At 43.1% G+C, this 22,645-nt stretch overlaps 1 protein-coding gene across 1 annotated transcript in view; it reads left to right on the top strand.

Moving 5' to 3' along the window:
* The window catches only part of SPON1 (spondin 1), a 470,884-nt gene that overhangs the window by 132,570 nt on the left and 315,669 nt on the right, over window positions 1–22,645 (top strand). The window contains exons 4-5 of the mRNA XM_015411716.1: window positions 6,631–6,704; window positions 17,664–17,786. Coding sequence (XP_015267202.1) covers window positions 6,631–6,704; window positions 17,664–17,786 — 197 coding nt within the window. The remainder of the gene's footprint in view (window positions 1–6,630; window positions 6,705–17,663; window positions 17,787–22,645) is intronic.

Here is a 22,645-nt window from a genome sequence, read left to right as displayed (position 1 = left end):
TGTAAATGGGTTTTATTGTGTTTAGTTTTATTGATTAAAATAAGTCCATGTCCACCTTTTCCCTGACTAACTCAGGACCCAAAGCTGTATAAAACTCTATAAAACCACACAATTAAAAACATTAAAATATATTAAAAAGTACATTAAAATTGCCATTCTAAAAACACCTTGTACACACTGGAAAAACATTCCCTCTTTAACCCAAGTATTAGAAAACAAACTCTCATTAGCTGTGAGGAAAAACAGCTGTGATTACTAATCAATAATGCTATTAATATATGGTGGAAGGGGTTGCACTGAAAACGTGTCTGTCTGTGGGGAAGTAAACAGTCTCTGGTAAAAGCCCATTGTTTGTGCCAGCCTGCACACAACTGTAAATTAGGCCAGGGGTCAGGGACTGCCACTGAGAGGTGCCCCACTATTGCTATAGTGGGACACCTGGCAGTTGTGTTTGCCCCCACAGTTGGAGTAACGAGACAGACAACAGTTTGGATCAAACAAGGGCCACTTTATTAACTATATACAGTTTATAAACATAAGAAATGGCAAGGGAACATTTCCTAAGTAGCGGAACAGACAAGGCAGGTGTCAGGCTGACCAGCCTCCTTGTCTAATATGTGGGCGAGCCACCAACCCCGATCTTGAGCCATTAATCTGGCTTGCGACCAGCAGCCTAGCCACCGGTAGCCTCCCAGGAGCGCCTACCCTTGAAACCATGCAGCTTGCAGAGAGGAGCTTACCCAAGAGGTTCCCAGAGGGAATCATCATTCACAGCCCAGGGCCTTAATAGCCCGCAGGCCATTCCTGAAGACCCCCCCGGTTCCCAAAACAAGGAACGGCTTAAGGTGCTCACCATTTTCCGCTTCCTTATCCCTGCACTCTTCTGCCAAAGTGACCAACCTATTTAACAGCCACGCCCCAACCCGTTGTTCCACTGCCCCAGTGTAAGGTAGGCGAAAACACCACCACCTCATTGCCAATCTTGGGTAGTGGTGATGCAAGTCCTTGCAGGCTTTCTCTTGTATATTCTAACTAGAAATAATGCCCGTTGCGGAAATAAATACAACGGGATCTAGAAAGAGGCTCTGGGAGAGTGCTCTGGCTTTGGGCAAACAGTGTCAGTTTCCTGTGGCGACCTCAGCAGGGTTTAATGACAGAGTCCCCTGTTTTCTCCAGAGGGACTGATCTCTGCTACCTGAAGACCGGTAACCATTGTTACCCATTCTCCTCTCCCCTATGAGGTATGTTATGCAACTGAAAATTCCAACTGCCTTGCGGGGGGGGGGAGTTTGAGGTGTGGAATGGACTGAAGTCCAATCAGCTTCCATATGCAAAAGACCAGGTTGTTGCAGCAGTTGTGGTGTGGGCGGGACCTAGGCTTTGCCTTCTGATTGGTGGCGATATATGCTGAGGAGCAGTGCCATCAGCCATACACTAAGGGAGTGCATTTTAGAATTAGAACTTTGGCACCCACTATTCAATTATATATAAGGAGAGATAGCGAAGTCAGCCACATCTGGGGATACCTAAATTTGGCAACTGAAGCTGTTAATGGGTAATACAGATCTTTCTACAAACCTGAATAATGCCCCAGGTTTCCAGAAAAAAGCAAAATTAAAAAAATATATTTGTGGTTTGAAGAAAACTGCAAATGATAAAAGGAGTGCCTGTAGCTTTAAGAAATGGATTCCCTCGGTGGCTGTTGCTGGGTAACCACAGCATTCCAAGTCTGAGTTCTGTGAGTAAAACACAAGGGAAGGGGAAAGGATCCTTTCCAGGGATGTTTTGGTCATTGAGGGAAGTCTCCTTGGGACCAGGCCTGACAGTAATCACTGGGTGACTTGATACCACCTGACTTGTGGGACTCATATAGGCCTAGCTGCTTGCTACTCTTCAATAGCAGCCACCCTATGAAACCCATTGTGCTGTAGCAGCTAGCGCTTCAGAGCCATGCTCCCTCTAAGCTGTGGAGTCTTGTGAGCAAAAATTCTACTTTGTGAGCTACTGGCATCAAAGTTGTGAATGAGCGAATTGGCTACTGCATAAATTAGTTTGCTCTGGAGCCATCCTTCCTGAGCTAAGACAAAAATGTGTGAACTGGAGGCTAAAACATTGTGAGCTAGCTCACACTAACTCAGCTTAGAGGAAACACTGCTTCAGAGTGGAGTGTGAGACACAGGTTTGAATCTCCATCTTAGTATGAGAGCTCCTTGGGTGATTTGGGGCCAGTCACACACTTTCAGCTTAACCTACCTCACAGGGGTGTTCCGAGTAGGGTTGCCAGGTCCGATCGTTTCCCCAGCAGGCGGATTAGGGGGTGTTCAGGAGGGTGTGTGGCTACCCCCAGTGCAATGATGTCACTCATTTAAAGGGAAACGTCCTGTTAAATGGTGTGTGTGGGGGAAGCAAGGGCCAAGTGTCCCTGCCATGCTAGAGGCAAAATTGCCTCTTGCAAGGCAGGAGCAGATGGCCCCGCTTGGGAAGAGTGGGCGCCGGGGTCTCCTGCCCTGCAAGAGGTGATCTTGCCTTTTGCAAGGCAGGAACCAATGTCCCCTGCTTGGGAAGAGTGGGCGACGGGTGCTCCTGCCTTGTCTCTTGCAAGGCAGGAGTTGATGGCCTCCACTTGGGAAGAGCGAGCCATGGGTGCTCCTGCCTTGAAAGAGATGATCTTGCCTCTTGCAGGGCAGGAGCTGATGGCCCCTGCTTGGGAAGAGTGGGTGCCACCTGCCTGATTTCCAAGCGGCATTGCCCTCTCTCAAGAGAGAAGGGAGAGGGGTGACTGTCGGTGTTCAGGTTTGGGGGCGGGGCTTCCCTCGACGGCTGGTTGGCCAGTGGCAGATTGAACCCCCCCAAAAGCAGGTAAACCCAGCCAGACCAGGGGCTTTGGCAACCCTAGCTGCAAGGAGAAAAAAAGGAGGAGAGGGGAATAATGTAAGCTACTTTGGTCCACACTATGTAGAAATGTTGGGTATAAATGAAATAAATAAATAAATATAGCTTAGCATGGGAGGCAGATAAAAGATTGTGTTGGTGAATGGTTGAGAAGGTGAGAATGTGGCAGGGAAAGGGGAGAGAATATGGGAATTGACAGGAGAACAGAAAGAGGAAATTACGTGGGGAGGGGGATACAGGGGAAAGTGAGGTATCCCACACAAATCCTTGAGGGTTTCCTACCATGCAAGTGGGTCTGGTTCAATGGATGTCACCATGCAATTGGGGCATAGTTTTCCTAGGTAGAGGCTGCTGGGGGGAGGGGGAAACATGAAGACCAGGGTAAATGTAGGTTGGCCATTGGGGGAGAAGGAAGCAGGAAAAGGTATTTTCAGGAAAGGGAAAAATGAAATAGGGGAGGGGGAATGAAATGCCTCCCCCAAGTCCATGTGGGTTCCCTCTTGTTGTTTTATAATTTTATGTTGTTTTAATGTTTTAAGTGCACCACTTTGGAGACTGTGATCAGGTGGAAAGACAGCATAAAATGTTTTAAATGAATAAATATTAGTATGTAATACTACTATAAACTTGGAATAAAAGATAATGACTGCAATCCAAGAAATCCTTCTATGCATTTGTGCAAAATGAAGTATTTGCTCCTATCTACAATGCTATTCACATTTTAAAATTTGCAAGCTTTTAAACACTTAAGCAGGCTGAAATCCTTGTGTGCAAAACATGTAGGAATGCAGGTGCTTATTTTTCATACTTAAAATACTTCGAGTTTTGTACTCGATTTGTTATAATGACCATTTATGGTAATGGAGCAGGTAGGAGTCTTGAATTGGACTTGGAAACACACTAACAGCCATCGTAGTGGTGTAATATTTGTATATCAGCTCATTCTAACAAATGGGCTGCCATATTTAGCAGAAGTTTCTGAATTATCCTCAATGCACGTTGAGTGCATTGCAATAATCCAGTTTGAGATTACTGTTGCATGGATCAGCGTGGTTAGTTTAGCTGGGTCAAGGAAAGAGACCAATCTCTGAAGCACATCTAGCCTGAAAAGGACATTTCTTGTGACCCCCCCCCAGCTGCTTTTCAAGCGAAAGAGCTGGACCCAATGATACCCCCAGGCTTCTCTATGAATGAGACAGAGACAAACCAATTCAGTTAAGGGCAGACAGCACAAAATCCCAACTACAGGTGATCTGCCATGAAAATCCAACATATATGTTGAAAAAATGAAGTTCAACATCCAAACATCTCAAGAGAATTAAGTGATCAACCATATCAAAGGGTGCTGGGGAATCCAATAATAACATTCCCCCCATTTTCATTATTTTTCATTTAAGAATGGGTGCAGCCAAAGCTAGGATTAGTTAACAAAATGGTTATGGTAAAAGAAATAAGTTCTTGTTTCGGGGCCTGAAAAATCCATTTTACTTTCCACTCTTCTATTGCAATGTGAGTGCACAAGGTTAGGTAGGTCAGGAGGTAATACTCAGCCATCAGTGGGTGGCAATCATGGGCGAGGCGGGGAGAATCCCACAGCTTTGTTGGTGAATCTCATGAGACAGTAAAGGCAGCTGGAATTAGCACCATGCAGGGGTACAACTACTGCTTAACCATCAGTTCCCGGCATGGGTCAATGTCATAATTGATCTATACCTGTGCTGAGTACTGCTTTTTGTTGTATCCAGGGGTCATTTCGTAGAAAAAGAGATGCAGGAGCTCATTAGCATCGCTCATTAGCATAACTCATTTGCATATGCCACACCCCCTGACATCACCAGAAGTGTGTCAGAAGGCAACACCCACCGCTCAGGCTCCATGGGACTGTTTTGGATTGCTAGCTATGGACGTGCAGATCTGTCCTCGCAGAGGAGGGAGAGCTTGTACCTGAATAAAACTTGGCCTTAAAGGTACCACTGGACTGTTTTGGATGGGGGGGGCGGCTCTGCAATTTACCTGGCTGCTTCTTGCTCTGACTGAGGGCTGCTGGGAGCAGGGGGCGGGGCTTATTGCATGTGCCCACCCGCTGGGCTCTTTACTGCCGGAGCTCCGGTTCTGTGCTCTCCTGCAGGAAATGACCCCTGGTTGTATCATATTACTTGCATTTTACTGAAAACTGGAAATCAGTTTTGCTTTAACTGAATCTGCAGCTTCTATATACATAAATATTGTCAATTCCCTGCTCCTATGACAGACCTTTGTTTCCCCATTCATGCTTTTCTGTTGGGCCCCTTCCCCCAAATGCAGCACTTGGGAGACATATTTTTTTCTGCAGAAGCAGGAGGAAGCACGTTCTGCACATGGAAATTCAGGGAAATTATCACTGGGCCCAAGCCTCAGTACTGAAAAATAACATTTCTCAAAAAATATCCTATATCAGCTGTGAGAGGATTCATTTAAAAATTGTAGTATACAAATCACCAACAATCACTGTTTTCAGGAAGAAGACATATGTTTTGTTTGTCATTCTTCGACATGGACAAGGTTTCTATAAGTCAAGTAAATGTAGGCATCCAGCTCTGAATCTCAAAATAGTGGCTATTTGAGAGCCAAGTATGTTCTTCAAATAATATAGTATAGAACTTTATAAAGATATTGCTTCTTTTTTTCTCACTTTTTCTTTTGCTGTTCTGATTAGTCTTTCTCCTACTTGCTCTATTACCATAAATATTCATTATAACAAATCAAGTTCAAAACGTGAAGTATGATTGTTCATTATAAAGTATTGTTCATTATAACAAATCAAGTACAAAACTTGAAATAAATAAATGCACTTTTATCCAGTTCGACCCCATTATTTTTTATCTGAACTTTGTTATCAGTAAAGGTGACTACATTGTAGAATATACTCTTATGGATTTAGTAAAACTCAGGTGTGAAATTATCATGCTGAGTTAACACCTGGATTTTTTTTTCCTGATTATTGAATAGGCATTTCAGTCAGCATCTTCTATTGGATTTTTAACATTTTTGTGGTACATTTTATGGACTTAGGGTTGCCAAGTATAACTTACCTGCGCAGCGGGGGACTCCCGGGTGGATCCCAGAGCGCGCGTGCACCACACGCACATCACCAGGAAGTGACATTATGATTCCGGGCACGCTGGGGGCAGGGCCACGACCATTCGAGGGGAAACCATAGAGTTTCCCCTCGGATGGTCGTGGCCCTGCCCCCAGCGTGCCCGGCATCATAACGTCACTTCCTGGTGACGCGCATGCCGGGGTGGGGTTCCCCCCGAGGCCCAATTCCGCAGCGGTGGAAATTGGGCCTCCAAAGCGGGGGTTTACCCGCCCCCACTTGGCAGCCCTATATGGACTGTATGCAGATGAGGTTTCTTAAAGTGTTTTTTCTTCCTTTGATTTTTGGCCTAGAGGCTTTGAGCAGACAGCAACCAGGGAACACTCAAGGAATGATCTAAAGGGATGCAGGAGTGATGGGGAAGAAGGGCTTGATCGGTATCAAGTACTTCCACATTTATTGCAGCCTGCATAGTAGATTATTATTTAGAAACCCTTGCTCCAAATCACCCTTATATGGGTTCAGTTTGCAAAGTCCATAGAGGAACTGTTCGATAAGTATAATTTAAAGAATGCTCCTTACTCTCCATGTACTATTTTAGAATTAATTTCTTAACTGCTTGAATGCATTTCACAAACACTGTGTTTTCATGTCTTCAACAGGGCAAGCATTGTGCAAAAGAGAATTATTTATTTTCAAGATGAGGGATCTCTTACCAAGAGGCTATGTGAACAAGGTATGATAAACATAATTCATTTCCCTTTCTCTAATTGCATTCTCCCCTTCATAATTTGATCCACTAAAATAGGTAATCAAAGCACAGCTCAGACATGTCTTGGCATTTATGTCGGATAGTTTGGATTACAAGGCAGCTGAAGCTAAGCAGTTTTAAATCCTATTGATTTCAATTGGAGAAAGAACTCCTGTTGAAATCAAAACTATTTAACTTTGGCTTTCTTTTAAAACGGGTCACATTACAGCCTGAAAGCTATCTTCTGAACTTTTTTTTTTTTAAAAAAATACTACCCCTCCAGTCTTGCTTTACAAAAATAATGGAACTTAATTATGTTCCAGGCCCATCTAACTTTATCACCCTTCATTTTGTCACCTTCCACTTTCACACAGTCAACCAGGAGCCCCCTGTACTCATCTGTGTAGGCCTTGACTCCATTGATATTTATTTTTCACTGGGACTTATTCCCAAGAGTGTTGCAATTCTGCCTGTATTTAAGGGCTGCCAACTTCAAATTGAGAAATTCCTAGAGATTTGAGGACAAGCCTGTGGCGGGACCTCAGTGGGTTTTATTATCATCATTATCATCATCATCATCATCATCATCATCATCATCATCATCATCATCATCATCATCATCCCGCCCTCCCAGCCGGGGTTGGCTCAGGGTGGCTTACATAAGAACAGAATAAAATTCCAACAGTAAAATATAAAAGTATGACATCTCTTAATAAAATAACAATTCTTAAAACCATAAACATAGTAATATAATAAAGTGCTAGTACTTAGTTTCCTCATCTTACAGTCAGCTCATTGATCTACTTCAGTTGTCCTGGGCAATTAGCTCAGATAGTAGTTGGAAAACCCAGGGGATCAGGGCTCTCCCATCATAGGCTCCGCTTTACAGGCCCTGCAGAACTGCAAGAGGTCCCGCAGGGCCATGGTCTCCTCCAGGAGCTCATTCCAACAGAGTGGAGCCACCACCAAGAAAGCCCTGGCCCTAGTTGTCACTAGCCTGGCCTCCTTAATACTCGGGGGCAGGGGCAGCTGATTCTGGGTCGCTGATTGCAGCGCTCTCTGGGGTACATATGGGGAAAGGCAGTCCCTCAGGTATGTAGGTCCCTGGCCATAAAGGGCTTTAAAGGTAATAACCAGCACCTTGAAACAAATCCGGTACACTATAGGCAGCCAGTGCAATGTCTTTAGCACAGGTTGGATGTGCTCCTGAATAGGGAGTCCCATCAATATCCTGGCTGCGGCATTTTGCGCCAGCTGCAGCTTCCGTATTTGAGACAAGGGCAGCCCCATGTAGAGGGCATTACAGTAATCCATTCTCGAGGTGACCATCGCGTGAATCACTGCTGCCAAGTTGTTGAGTTTGAGGATGGGAACCAACTGCCTAATCAGCCTGAGATGGTAAAAGGCCGACTTGGCAGTGGCATCTAGGAACACTCCCAAACTCCTAACCTCCAGTGCTGGCACCAGTGGTGCCCCATTGAAGGTCAGGAGTGGGATCCCTACCCTCGGACCACTCCAGCTCAGGCACAGGACCTCCGTCTTCATCAGATTCAATTTCAGCCGGCTCAGCCTAAGCCAACCAGCCACAGCTTGTAATGCCCGGTCTAGGTCTTCTGGTTTGGAGTCAGACTGATCGCCCAACAGCAGATAGAGCTGGGTGTCATCCGCATACTGGTGACAATCCAGTCCATGACTCCAGGCAATCCAGGCAATATAGATGTTAAAAAGCATCAGGGACAGTACTGCTCCTTGAGGCACTTCACATTCCAGTGGGTCCCTTTGGGACAGCTGATCCCCTAGCACCACTCTCTGTCCCCGGCCTTGGAGAAAGGAAGCAAGCCACTGCAAGGCTAGTCCCTGGACTCCAATGTCAGCGAGGTGGTGGATCAGTAGCTAATAGTCGATCATGTTGAATGCAGCCGACAGGTCTAACAACAGCAGCACTGTCGATCTGCCTCGATCCAGATGCCTCCAGAGGTTGTCCGTGAGGGCAACCAGTGCCGTATCTGTCCCGTGACCCGGGCAAAAACCGGATGGGAAGGGGTCTAAGATGGAAGCGTCATCCAAGAAGCCCTGTAACTGAATTGCCACTGCCCTCTCTATTATCATGCCCAGGTAGGGCAAGTTGGAAACTAGCTGATAGTTGGTCAATTTGGCAGGATCCAGAGATAGCTTTTTCAGGAGAGCTATATAACCTACACTTATATAGATCTGAGTCCCACTGAGACGAATGGGAACTCTGTTATTGGCAGGCAGCAATAGTCCCACTGAGATGAATGGGAACTCTGTTATTGGCAGGCAGCAATAGGGTCCCTATTGGTGTTTCCAAGACTGGAAAACACCACCCCGACCACTGTCTAGCATTTTCATGCCAGAGTTTCTGGGTGGGTTTCTCTTGGGTCCTAGGGGCCTTCCCACAGCATCCCCCATTTCCCAAACCACTTGGGTTTGGTTTGGATTCGGGTTCGGTTCAGTACAACTCCCGAGCCCAAACAGAACTGCTTCCCCCCCCCCCCCCCCCCGCCTCCCCCTAAGTGGCAGTATATCTGTGGAGTGCCATTTATCTAATACATTGCTTTCAGCAAGCTTTGTATCCAGGAATTGTTCAGGATGATTGTGTAAACTACATCACAGGCTTCTTTAATATACCTGCTCAGATATTCACATCAATTTTTGTCCTTAAGCTTGCTATAGAACTTTCATTGTTCAAAAATACTCTCTTAAATAAAAGGGGAAAAATCAACATGTAGATTTTGAAGAACAGTGTAAGTAAATGTCTTTGCAGAAAGCTTTATGTGCCTTTGTATGCAAACAGTTACAAATTGGTTCATTTAAGAGAATGATTTCTTCAAACTCATCTTTAATGAAGTTTTCAGCAGAGAGGGCCCTGCACAGAAGCATAAATACACATCTTTCTGATGTATAACTTTTTTGAATTTAAATCCAAATGGCATAATTTTATGCATAAATCTTCCAGAGAATAGTTTACAAACCTACATGGAAAGAAACGATAATTTTCTTGTGTAGCAACACAGAGATAATTGTTGCAGGATGATCTCACCCCTGTTCTCTTTCATTCTGCCAGTTTGGAAGATCAGTTATATGAAGTCTGGGCTTTATATTTTCTTAAACCCAAGAATCTTGGATTAGCATAATCTGGCCTTGACTTTGATCATTTTTTCTGGTTTAAAAAATATACGGAAGTGTGTGCTGTAAGATACTTAATTGAATTTTATAAATATGACATATTTGACACTGGCCAGGTTTTTCACTTTCTTGGAACATTTATAAATGCAGATTGCACTCATTTTCAAACAGCTCTTTATGCTATGAATGGAGAATATGCTTAATGAAGCTAACCCGAGCAAGCTACGTAAATGGAAAAGAGACATCTGTTTCATGTTCTTGGATGCAGAAAAATTGAGAGAAGCATGGAGGGTGCTTGCCATCTAGAATCTAAAGTATGTTATGGTAGTTTCCAGTGCAGGAAAACATACCTCTTTAAAAATGCTGCAGCAACTCCTATTTAAAGCAATAACTTGTTTAATATTAGTATGTGTACACAGCATTTGTTTTAAATCATGTTTTGGATGCAGATCTTAATACAACTGGAAGTTGATAAGTCAATGATTCAGTTATTCAAATGTTCTATGTCTGAAGTATTGCTCTGTTCTCATGGGATGAAACTATCCCCATTTCCACTTTGAGAATTGCTTGCTTGAAAGTGCCTCCAATAAATATTGCCATCAGTACCAGAATTTTCCATCTCAGGGTACATGTGTCTACCCATGTACGTGCAAACCTGAGTAGGAGTATTTTGTTTTCGTAATAAAAATACGGGGCATATATGAGGGCAGCCAGGGCTTTTTTTGTAGAAAAAGCCCAGCAGGAACCCATTAGCATATTAGGCCACACCCCGACACACATCTTATTAGCATATTAGGCCACACCCGTGCCTTCCCTTGGCTTGCCTTGGGTGCAAGAGCAAGCCCCCCCGGGAAGGGAAAGCAGTTTAAACTGCCTTACCTTGGCTTGCCCGGGCAACCGCGGCTGCGGGGAGCCCGGGCAAGCTGGACCTTGGCAGGCCAGGGAAGGCACAGGGAGGCATTTAAATGCCCCCCATCCTTCCAGGGCCTGCCCACCTCAGAGTCACTGGGGGGGTCACTCTCCAGGCCTTCCCTCTGTAGCCATGCACACAGAGGTTTTGGCTGTAGTGGGCGTGGCCAACTCTGAAGCCAGCCGGAACTCCGTTCCTGTGCGTTCCTGCCCAAAAATAGCCCTGAGGGCAGCTAAAGTCTGGTCCCCGTGCTGGCTGACCTTACTGTTCTCATATCTTTGCCCAGTACTGAAAACGAGCTTGTGTTACATTTTTCTAAAACATATTTTTCACATCAGTGGGCTGACATGTATAAAAGCACGTTGCACATTAGTACATGTTGATTTTATTTATTTAAAATATTTATATCTTGCCTTTCCACAATGCCCAAGGTGGCTTACAAAATATAAATGGCATACAGTTCAAAACATAGTTAAAACACTAAATCAGGTTAAAGCCAAATCAACTATATTAGGTTAAAACAGCAACTCCTGCAAGAAATATCACCATCAGCTGCCAAGCAGAGATGTTAAGTAGATGCTTCCACCAAAGCGTGTTAGAATAATTTTGTTTCATACATTTTACAAAAGAGTTGAGAGTGTGGGAGTTTTCTGCACTGTATCTGGCAGGCTTTTCCAAAGTGTGGATGCGGTGACTGTAAATGAGTGCACAGGCTATATATGAGCAGACCTCCCAAATAGAGGGGACTAAACTGAGGCACCTGAAAATATTACTTGGTTCACAGGCTCATATGTGGAAAGATGGTCCAGCAGATAAGCGGGTCCCAGGATGTGAAGGGCACCTTGAGTTCTGTCTGGAAACAAAGCTGCCAGATCACATGTGTAATATCATAGCACTGGCATAAACCAGTCAGTAATCTATGGGAAGCATTCTGTACCAGCTGACGTTTCTGAACAAAGGCAGCCCCACATATAATTCTTTACAATAATCTAGCCTTGAGTTTAAAGTGACACATGTCAGTATGTCAGGGTCAGCGCCTAGACTTTTTACCAAGTCAGAGAAGCAGGCTGTCATGTTCAGTGGCAACCCCACACAATCAGCTTTCCTTACCAGCATCATTTGTGTCTTTCCTGGATTCAGTTTCAACTTGTTCTCTTTTCATCACTTAACCATCACTTCCAGGCACTGGGTTAGCTCCAAGATTGCCACTTCTGGTGGCTTCGCTAAAGAGATATATGGGCATTATCTGTGTATTAGTGACAGTCAGTCCCTAGGGTCCAGACAATGTCCACCAAATGACTTATATAAATGTTGAGAAACATTGGTGGAAGGATTGATCCCTGAAAGACACCAGTGAAGCTGCCATGCAGACATATCCATCATGCTCCATGGACCCTTTCAGCTGTCAGTTAGGCAGGAACAGATAATAATACTAGAGTCCCTGGTCCCTTTTATTAAATCACAAAGCCGCTTCAGAAGACAGGAACTTAAAGCAGAGCAGCAATGGTGCTGCTTTATTTTCCTTGCCTTCTCCCATGTTTCCAAGCTTGTGAGGGGGAAAAGGCTGTGATGATGGTGATGAATTATGCTTTGGAGTGGAAAAATGACAGGTGGGAGATAGGTTAAACACTCCCTTTCAACCCCAGTGTTTCTTCATTATGAACTTTCTATTCCTTCAGAAAGTTTGCTTTAAAAAAAAAAAAGGAACTGAGGCATTGAAACATGTCTGTACGTAATGTATAAATACATACAATTTCCTTTTTTTTCTTTCCAAAAACAATTTATTAGGATATATTAAAAGGTCAAACATACATCATATTACTAATCGTTATACATCCTTTTCTCCTATTTCCCCACCCCTTTTGACTTCCCACAGTGCTCCAACCTCCAGCCCACATCTTAAATTCTCTTCTTTTCCCCCTTACTCGTTAATCACATTCTACAGGTAACATATCTTTCAACTATTATTCTTATACATTTATCCTTCTTCTAATATCATTCTTTTTTCAATAGTTATCAAAGCAAAGTAAGTTGTTCTTTACATCCCAATATTTCTCTAAATATTCTTTAAAGTCTTTCCAGTCTGTGAAAAATTATTCTGCTTCCAGATTTTTAAGCTTTCTTGTCATTTTGTCCATTTCAACCATAAAAAGTAATTTCTTTATCCACTCCCCAATTTCGGGAGTTCTGTCAAGACATACAATTTCTATTATGGGATAATACAAACATAAAAATGAAAAATATCTGTGTCAAGGTTTCTCCCCCTCACCCCAGTCCAGGGATGGGGAGAGAGACCAAGCGTTCAGGAACAATTAAACAAACACCAGGAGAATGTCTGTACACTCTCCAGGCTTTACCAGTAGACTGCCACCAGGATCTCGTTTTAACCAGTTCCACAACAAATCTCAGGAGCCGAGATCCCAAACTCCTTCCTTGCTTTATGGGACTGACCCACGTTACCAGCTCTGCACCAGGCCTGCAAACAATTAAATAACACAATGGTAGCCTCCTTAACCGAACGGCTTAGACACAAGATTCAGTCTTAGAGATCAGGTTGCAACAGAGAAAACAGGTCCAGATAATATTGATTATATATTATCTTTATTCAGTGCACAAGCATGCATATAAAATGAGACTAGCAAAAGATAAGAAACAATAGATATCTATAGCTTGTTCAGCTCTAGCTACACAACAGAGGCATGTCATAGTTACGAAGCTTTCAGAGGTATCAGATGAAATAGTCCAAGGTCTCAGCAGGGAATCTTGAAGAGGAACCCCATCGTTTTGTGGCAGCTAGTTCAGCTTGGCTGCCTAACAATCTCACTCCATGTTAACAGCAAACAGTCAATCCAAAAGAACTCTTTGTTTTCCAGAGAGAAAAACTCACTTAACTTTTTTCAACTCAACTCCCATATGGATCATTGCAGATATACCCCCCCCCCTCCGTCACTACCAGGTATGGCCATTTACCCAATAGTAAGAGAGTGGGAAGGCGTTCCCATCTCTGGTTACCATGCGTTGTCAGGCAAGGTATGTTTTGATTGGCTAGGAGTTGGGCATCCCACTCCAGCCTCTGCTATTGACCATGTGTCATGCCAGGGACTGCTTTTGATGTGTTAATGTACTGGGCATAGCTGTCCCAGGCTTGGGAAGGCGCCGGCAAGTCGCTCCCTCTTGGCAGAGGTGTCAAAGTGTCTTGTTTATGGAGATGCTGGCCTGGCCATCTGGCAAGCCATTTGCACAGGTGACAGGAATAACGCGGTAGTGTTACCAGTGAGGCCATATGGCCCCAGCTGGGAAGATTTTAGAAAAGCCTTTTTCTATACAATCTGATGGAGGGAGGTTTGGCTTTCCAAAGCCCCTATCCCCCCAAAAAAAAATCTTGTTGGTCTTTAAGGTGCTACCGGACTGCAATTTGGCTGTTCCACTGCAGACCAATGTGGATACCCTATGAAACTATCGTTGCCTTAGATCAGGGCTGTGGATCATGATGACTTTTGTTATTATCCTTGCTAAAAGTCAAAATGGTACTCCAGGGGATACATCAAAACAAATGAAATCCCATGAAAACTTGGATAGTAATTTCCCAGGAACAGGCTTTTTTCAAGTGAGGTAGAATGCTCTGCAGCCACTTATCCCTCTGAAGTACATGACTACTGTTCATGAGTATTTAAAAGAGAGATGAAAAGTTTTTAAAAGGCTAATTTGAAACAGACCTCAGACTGTCAGTTGTTCAGTTTGTTCTGCTAAGTATTTCCCCACGTGAAGACAGAGGTGACACCATCCCATGGGAGGACTGTAGAACTTGAGACAGGGCAGGCTTGAATCAGCTCTAAATGGATTAACAGATGGTCCAGATGGCGTTGGTAATAAACAGGGCTGTCACCTGACCACAGGATCAATCATATAATTTTAATTAATTAATTAAGTCTGCATATATTTGCATATGAATAAATCATGGTTCTGGAGAAAAGCCTGTATTCTATGTTTTCTTAGAGGATGCCTGCACCTGTGGCATCAAACCACCCTTTAGGAGAGCCAGTTCCTTTCACGTAGGAGAGAAATTAAAAACACCTTTACTAAGGTGACACCTGCTATATTTTTGTAACTACTTATATTACATTTAATTTAAAAATGCTGCCCAGTTCATCAGGGGCACATGTTAAATGTGTTAGAAGGTTTTTAGTTATTTCATCTAATCAATTAATTGATCGATTAGTTCAGCCTAAGGAGAGTTACAACTTTTTAAGCCCATTGGCCTCACTTCTAGGCTTCCCAGTCCCCCTCTGGAGGTGAGGGATCCCCCACTCCCAACAGGCGCTTCCCTGCTGCTGCTCAGCTGGGTGGCAGGGGGAGAAATGGAGGGTAATGGGGGGGGGATGACATTGGCAGCATCCCAGCATGGTGATGTCACTCCCTGTGTACCCAGAAGTGATGTCAGCACATCATGGGAGAATGCCAGGGATGCTCTAGTTAAACTTGATCGTGCATATGAGGAGTGATGTCAGTGCATTGCTGGCAATGTCATTACTTTGTTGGTGAGAGTCCCTGCTGCCAGTATGTGCCCTTGCCAGTTGCTAGACATCGCTCCCCTGCCTGGCAACCCTCCTGTCTGCTTAGGATAGCATTATAAATGTTATAGCCTTAGTAATAAGGAAGATAAAACTTGTGCTAAGGCAAGTTTTTTAAAAAAATTAGGTAGTGTTGGTCTGTTGGAGTCACCTTTAATTTTTTTCCGGTAGCATGCAGCAGTTACACTCCTGATCCATTATTATGTTTTATAATGAACTAGGATGTCCTTAACCAGAAGCTTGCTAGCATAATCCAGTTGCTCATGGATGACACATTCCAGTGTCATAGAAGCCTATATAAGCATAGGGTTGGATCCAGCCAGCTTTTGAAGAAGGAAGGAGGGATCCACTTAACCAGCTAAAAAGGCTATGCCGGGGTTCATTGGGTCTGTGAGTACAAAAGCCATGTGTGATGGGAGCTATTGTAAGGAGGGTAGTTAGGCATGACTGAAAGAAAAAGCTGGCAGGATCAAACTCATAAGGTTGATGGGCTAAATTTCAAGTTCAAAATCCATGAGCAACTCCTGTAAAATTAAGCTACATTAAAATGGACCACATGCCATTGTCTTTGAAATGACACCGTCTTGGTGTAAGATAGTTGAATGGATCTAGAACCATCATAGACACTGTCAGACACACAATGTGTACTTCAGTGTGGAATAACAGCACAGCTGATGTACAATGGTGCAGGAAATAGATAGTGAGAGCCAGAATGCAGTATTGTCTGCTTTATGAAGAACCACCACCACCACTGTACACATATCCCCTCATCTTGTTTTTAAAGGCCTTCAAGGATTCCCAAACAGCTACTTTCCAGAAATACACTGTATATATTTAACACTCTGTATATTGTTCCATGAGGCTAAGTTCAGTTACAAATCTCCTTATAGTGGGCAAATCATTGGATATCCCCTGTCACTCTGCTCCTTGTGTTGCTTTCATTACCTCAGAGAATGAATCTAGTAACAGTGCAATTTTTTCACAACACTAAGTGACACAGAGCAAACAGATGGTAGCACCGATAGAAGTTACATGGCGGACTTAGTATATTCACATTATTCTACAACTTTCCTTGCTGAGCTGCAGTGAAGTGTGGTATGACCACTGGATCTGTAAAAATTATATTCTTTATTATTCAATTCAATTCAATTCAATTCAATGTATTTCTACAGTCCTTAGACCAGTCATGCAAAAAGAAGTACACCTTTACAATATTCCAAAAATTTCAAATCAAAGTATAAATGTTTTTAAATACTGAATACCTCAAGAGACATGGATTCTTATGAAATTATTAGAGATGCTTACAAAGTTTTCCCAACCTGAATTTCATACATGAATTACCTGGTATTGTTTTTGGATCATCAGTGATGCATTATTAATCTATCACTCTTGATTTTTTAAAAATTTTGGACTTGTTCAGATTACTTTGCACATGAAATTTGCTGTAGCTTTCAGTTTGCGTCTGTCTTGCTGGTTACTGATGTGCCCCAGTGCATGTATGCATTGATTAAATCATAGCACAAAAATGTGATTTCATGGTTGCCTCAAGATACCTTTTTGTTCTGTGATTTAATTTATGCACATATATGGCCAGATCAAATCAGTGTTGTTGCACAGAAGTGATTTAAAAGAGTAGAATGATCTAAACTGAATATGGAAAATGTACATGTACTAGGGTTGCCAAATTCAGATCGTCCGGGAGCGGGGGGCTCCCGGACGATCCCGGGCACGTGCACGCGCGTGTAGCGTGCGCGCACACCGCGTGCGTGTCACCCGGAAGTGACATCGCACGCTGGGGGCGGGGCCACGCGATTTGAGGCGAAAACAAAGAGTTTTCCCCTCAAAAGGCTGCCATTTGAGGGGAAAATTCTTTGTTTTCCCCTCAAATCGCGTGGCCCCGCCCCCAGCGTGCGACGTCACTTCTGGGTGACGCGCACGTGGGGGTGGGGTTTCCCCCGGGCCCCGATTCCGGCGTGCCGGTAATCGGAGGTCCGAAGCGGGGGAATCCCCGCCCCCCCGGCTGCATTTAGCAGCCCTAACATGTACCAATTTCACAATCATTTTTAACAGTTATCTAACTTAAATTGGAAGTCAAGTAGAGCAAATTAAGACAGAGAGAACCCACAGAACAATGACAAAAAAGAAGGGGAAAATCTGCCCATCTCTACAAATGATTATAAAATCATACTAGAATTTTTACAGATAAATTAAGCTGAAAAGAAACAGAGAAATTACTTAATATGCCAATATTTTGTTCTAACCTTTCTAGTGTTTTGATTCACATGTAGCAAAATAAGGAATTCTTTTTCTTTGTAGACTCCACCTTGGATGGTGTGACTGAGAAACCAATCTTAGACTGCTGTGCTTGTGGAACGGCTAAATATAGGCTTACCTTTTATGGAAATTGGTCAGAGAAGACACACCCAAAAGATTATCCACGTGAGTATTTTTTTCTTGTTATATTCTCCTCCAGTGCTTTTCACAGACAGTTAACAATTCCTTTCGATTTTGAATATGCCCAGAAATGTGGTTCAATCTAGACAACGTTCAGTCCAAAATGATAAAAAAATTCAATAGATACTGCATCAGCTGTCCTTTTTGTCAGTCTACCCAGATAAGAGAAAAAATTCCATGATATCTGATAATTTAAAATTGTGGTACACATTTTTTTAAAAAAAGATCAAGATAGGATCTAAGCCAGACTTATGATCCTTATGGATGCTATGTTCCAAATCCACCTGGGCCTCAGTAACAGCGAAAATGGTTTTAATTCTCTTGAGTTTCAGATATATATATCTAACATCATCATATTAATTGGTAATTGTGGATGACAAAAGCAGCACAGTGGAGCTACCCATAGACAAGGTAGAGGATGCTACCTATTTGGGAGATTCCACGGATACACAGAAAAGATGCCTTTGTAAATTAAACAAAGGGGGAAAGAAAAGAATGCTTTAGGAGCATGGACAGTTGAGTGTAAGATGACAGCCAGTTAAAGGAAAGTTGGGGGATGTGGGAGAGGGTATCAACCTGGTCATGCATTGAGACTTCGGAAAATCCTGAAGGTGAAGATTTTGGGAGGTATATATTTTGAAATTGTTCATGCCGCCCCCTCTTCTCCGCAGTCTCAAAATTGTACATATAATTCCTATTGTTGGTCAGTTTCCTGTTTATGTGAGGCCCTCAACATGTGTTGGAGCACTTAGATATACCCAACAGAGTTGTTGGACTGAGGCAAGTTATTGAGAATTTCTGACCAAATGTGCATAGAAGGAAGAGGTCTTTCCACTCTGCTGTAGTTTGCTCATTTTGTTTGAACTTGCTTTTTAAATCACACGTCACGTCCAATCTTTAAATATTAGCTTCATAGCAATCACAAAGAAGCCAAGCAAACATTTTCTTTACACTTTGGTAATATGCTGTCCATTGTGTGATCTTTATTAAAGGTTGTATGTATAGTTTTATTTTCTAATATTGCGGTGTCTCATGTGATGAGTGAACAGAACTTTATAAAAATTGGTATTCGATACAGTCTTCACAGATTTTTGTCTGAAACTTTATTAAGTTGAACTTTGGCTAGTTCAGATATAGAGATGTGTACAAATGAAAGGCTTTATATAAAAGAACTCCTATAATAAAAGTGTTTATATTGACATATTAAAATGCGTGGTTCAAATTTGTAATGATAAAGCTCATTAAATTGACTGGGTGATCTCATAACTACAGTGGAGGCATTTGATATAGTTGAGGCAAGAGGGCATTGAATATAGGGTATTTTTCAGGTTTATGATCTGGATCTTTGGCTTATGTTAAAGAATCATATACATTGATAATGTTACTTTATTATTGCACTGGCAATTTTCTTAATTATTTGGGTTACCTCCCTTCAGTTGCAAGTGACAATTTGGCCTGGTTTTCAACCAATCAGGGTTGTGACTTAAAAACCTTCAATGAAGTACTGCCTTAAAAAATAGAGCAGTTCTTAAAATTAGTTCGAGGGCATATGATATCTAACTAATGTTTTAGATTGTTATTTAAAGAGTGTGTAATTGTACAGCTAAAACGGTCTAAATAAGTATACCGGGGTATAGCTCCTTGCTACTTTATGGGAAGAGATATCAGCTCGGTATGTGTGTGTCAAATTCCACTACAATTATCTATCAGTGTGAGGAGAAAGTAAATGGCCATCCAGACCGTACCATATTTGTTTTGAACACAGTATAATCCCATAATTACCTATTTTAGCCATAGGAAAAGCGGGACTTTCACTTAGGAAGCTAGGGGGATACAGCCAGGGTCTCAGACAAAATGTGTACTTGTAAACCTATTGGGGTGGGTAAGGCAAGCTCAGAATGCTTGTCCAGTGCTGGGAACCACAGTCTCCAGAGAGGGCCTTGAATACAAATAGCCTTATCACATTTAGAAGACCTTGCAATCAGCTTTGGGTAGCCTGTTCAAATCAATGTGAAGCAGGCAGTCTCACTTGTTACTTTTTGTGGGGTCCAAGGAGGGATCAGAGGCGAGGCAATGAAATAAATAACACAGTGAGACACAATCTTTTGGTGAAAACATGGCTACAACTTATTTTATTTGATACAGCCGAAGGAGCATTGGCACAACATGGGGGTGGATCCAACATTGGGTGACCCACCCGCTGCCCAATAACCACACCCCACCCTGTCTGCTGGGGGATAAAACTGTGGAGTGGTATGACCCAGGATCCATGTGGGTGTTGGCCACTGCATGGCTTCCCTGCCACCTGGTGATGGGCATGCAGCTAAGTGGCTCCACCCCCAAGACCCCTAAGGGAGACCCCAAAACTGGGGGAGGCTGCCATGCAGGCACAGCCTTGGATGAAGACCAAAGATGTTTGAGCTTGCAAAGGGAATGCTGACACCTGCCCTGGTTATATTCTCAGCAAACCTTTTGCGAGCTATCACGTCTAAATGGTTGTTTTGCCTTGCCCAGTTCGTCCTTTGGCTTTATGTGAGGGACCTCAGTTACAGCCAAATTTTATCATTAAAGAGTTCCCACCTAGACAGCTCATTGTGTGAGTCCCTCCTCCAGAAGGCCTCATCATGATAGCAGGGGGATTTCCCTGGAGGCACTGATTGACCAGGACTCCACTGGTAACCATGGCCTCTGTCTACTCCTGCTGTGATGTGCCCCCCGGTGCTTTATGGGGCACTTTTAAAGATACAAAGACTGAGCTTCTGGTTTTGGCGATTTGCTGGATGGGTGCGCTCCATCGTGCTCCGATGTGAGTGACCCGTAGTCATGGCAGATGGGAGGGGTCTTGGATGTTTCCGAGCCCCCCAAGAGCCCCTGCAGGGGGCTCGCAACCTGGGGTGCTGAGGGGTGCCTCTTCAAAGGCGACGGCCGAGGAATTGAGGCCCCCCTTTACCCTGATAGGTCCCACTGCCATGAGACCATCATGGAGTTTAGAAGTGCACACCAGATGAGGCGAGCAAGTGATCTTGCAATTCAGAGGCTTTCCTACGTTGGAAGAAAATCGTTGGACTAAACTGTGAGTCTAAGCGAAACCCTGATGAGCTAACCAAGTGCCAAAGTGGAGAACCAATCACAAGCCCCAAATTGTCACAGAGGGAGGGAAGGAGCAGGGGAGTCCCCCCCTTGAAAAGAAAAGTGTTTTTTAAGTGATAGCTTGGAGGCAAGAGACAGTTCTAACTGTAAAAGCTACAACGTAGCCAAACGGGGTGCAAAGTAGTTCAAAGTGGAATAGAATAGACAGACTTACAGATTACTCAAGCGGACTTTTTCTTGTGTAAACAATGTTGACCAGAGGGGCAAAATGGCGAAAAAGATAAGACCTTCTCCAGGAAATGCCGGTTCAGTGACCTCAGCTCTTAAACCGGAAGCAGTCACTGACTTCCCAAACATGATGGCCACACTGTTGTGCCCTCTGCTGGACCAGATGACTAATATCAATAATAAACTAGACTGTCTCCAGAAACAAATAATGGATACAGCGAGGAAGACAGATGAAACGAATAAGCATTGAAAAAACTTGATGATAAGGCAAACACTATTAAGCAGCGATTGGAGACAGTGGAGAAAGAGCAGATCTCCGATAAAGAGCAATTATTACAGCTACAAATGGAGAAATCACTACATGTCCTACGATTCCAGGGTATCCCAGAACAACAAGGGGAGAATTTAAAAGAATTATTGAGCGAAGCATTGGCACCAATGATAGATTTAAAATCGGATTCACTACAAAGCGATATGTATATGGTTTATCTAACCTATCCAGATTTTATCAAGAAAAATACTTATAATACTCAATCAACAATAACTACAAATATTTATTTATTTTAACTATTTATTGTGTTTATTTATTATAGTTAATAATTATCAATTTCTATACAATGATGAATTAAGATCAGTACAATATCACAGATGAGTATAGAATACATGACTATGAATTAAAGCTGCGCTCAAGCACTTAAAATTAGTGGTGACACAAAATGATGAACAAAGGTCCTGTTCACACTAGGGGTTTTGGGCCGGGAGCGGGACAGATCGGGGGCGAAGCAAATGTGCGCGATCCCACGGCAACATCTGGGAAGCATTGCCTGCCTGTTAAGTCCGTGCTTAACAAAATAGCCAGAGAGTGATTTCAGCAAAACTCAGGTTTATTTCAGCTCGACGATCAACTTCTCTGACACGGTACAACTTCTCTGATAGCCCGAACCAACTTTCATTGTAGCTGTTCGGTATTTAAACATTCCGGGCTAGTGTAGCCACACCTACTATACATTTATTTTTTATTTATTTATTTATTTTTGCTTTTTAAATAATAATTTTATTGGATTTCCCATCAAGTTTACATACACATCAATTACAAATTTACAAAGACATCACTCTCAATAATACTAAAATACTAAAATATACAGTTCCAACTATAGCACCTACTATACATTTATCAACCTATCAGGCTGATCGCATAACAGACCAATCATAAGCGTTCCCACTTACAGACAGTTCAAATGTGATTGGACACAATGCTTTCGGCGCGAATCCTTGCCGAAGTCTGAAGCTTAGCATAGCTTCTCTATGGGATGATTCCACGTTCATCCTAATGCATTCAGGGCAGCATCTGAATACATTACAAATCCCTCCCCCCTAAGCAAAAACATTCACGAACAATCGTAATCACTTAGGTAGGTGGGTGCACGTCTCGTTCTCTGAGACCTACAAGGTGGACTAGGCTCAGGGCACTTTTCCGTCAGTGGCACTCCATCGGACTCTGGGACCGCAGAGTCAGGAACACTCCC

Source organism: Gekko japonicus, unplaced genomic scaffold (assembly GCF_001447785.1).
Source record: "Gekko japonicus isolate JY-2015 unplaced genomic scaffold, Gekko_japonicus_V1.1 scaffold156, whole genome shotgun sequence".
Classification (NCBI taxonomy): domain Eukaryota; kingdom Metazoa; phylum Chordata; class Lepidosauria; order Squamata; family Gekkonidae; genus Gekko; species Gekko japonicus.
Note: the sequence above shows the minus strand (reverse complement) of the source record. Positions and strands in the feature narration are given on the sequence as shown.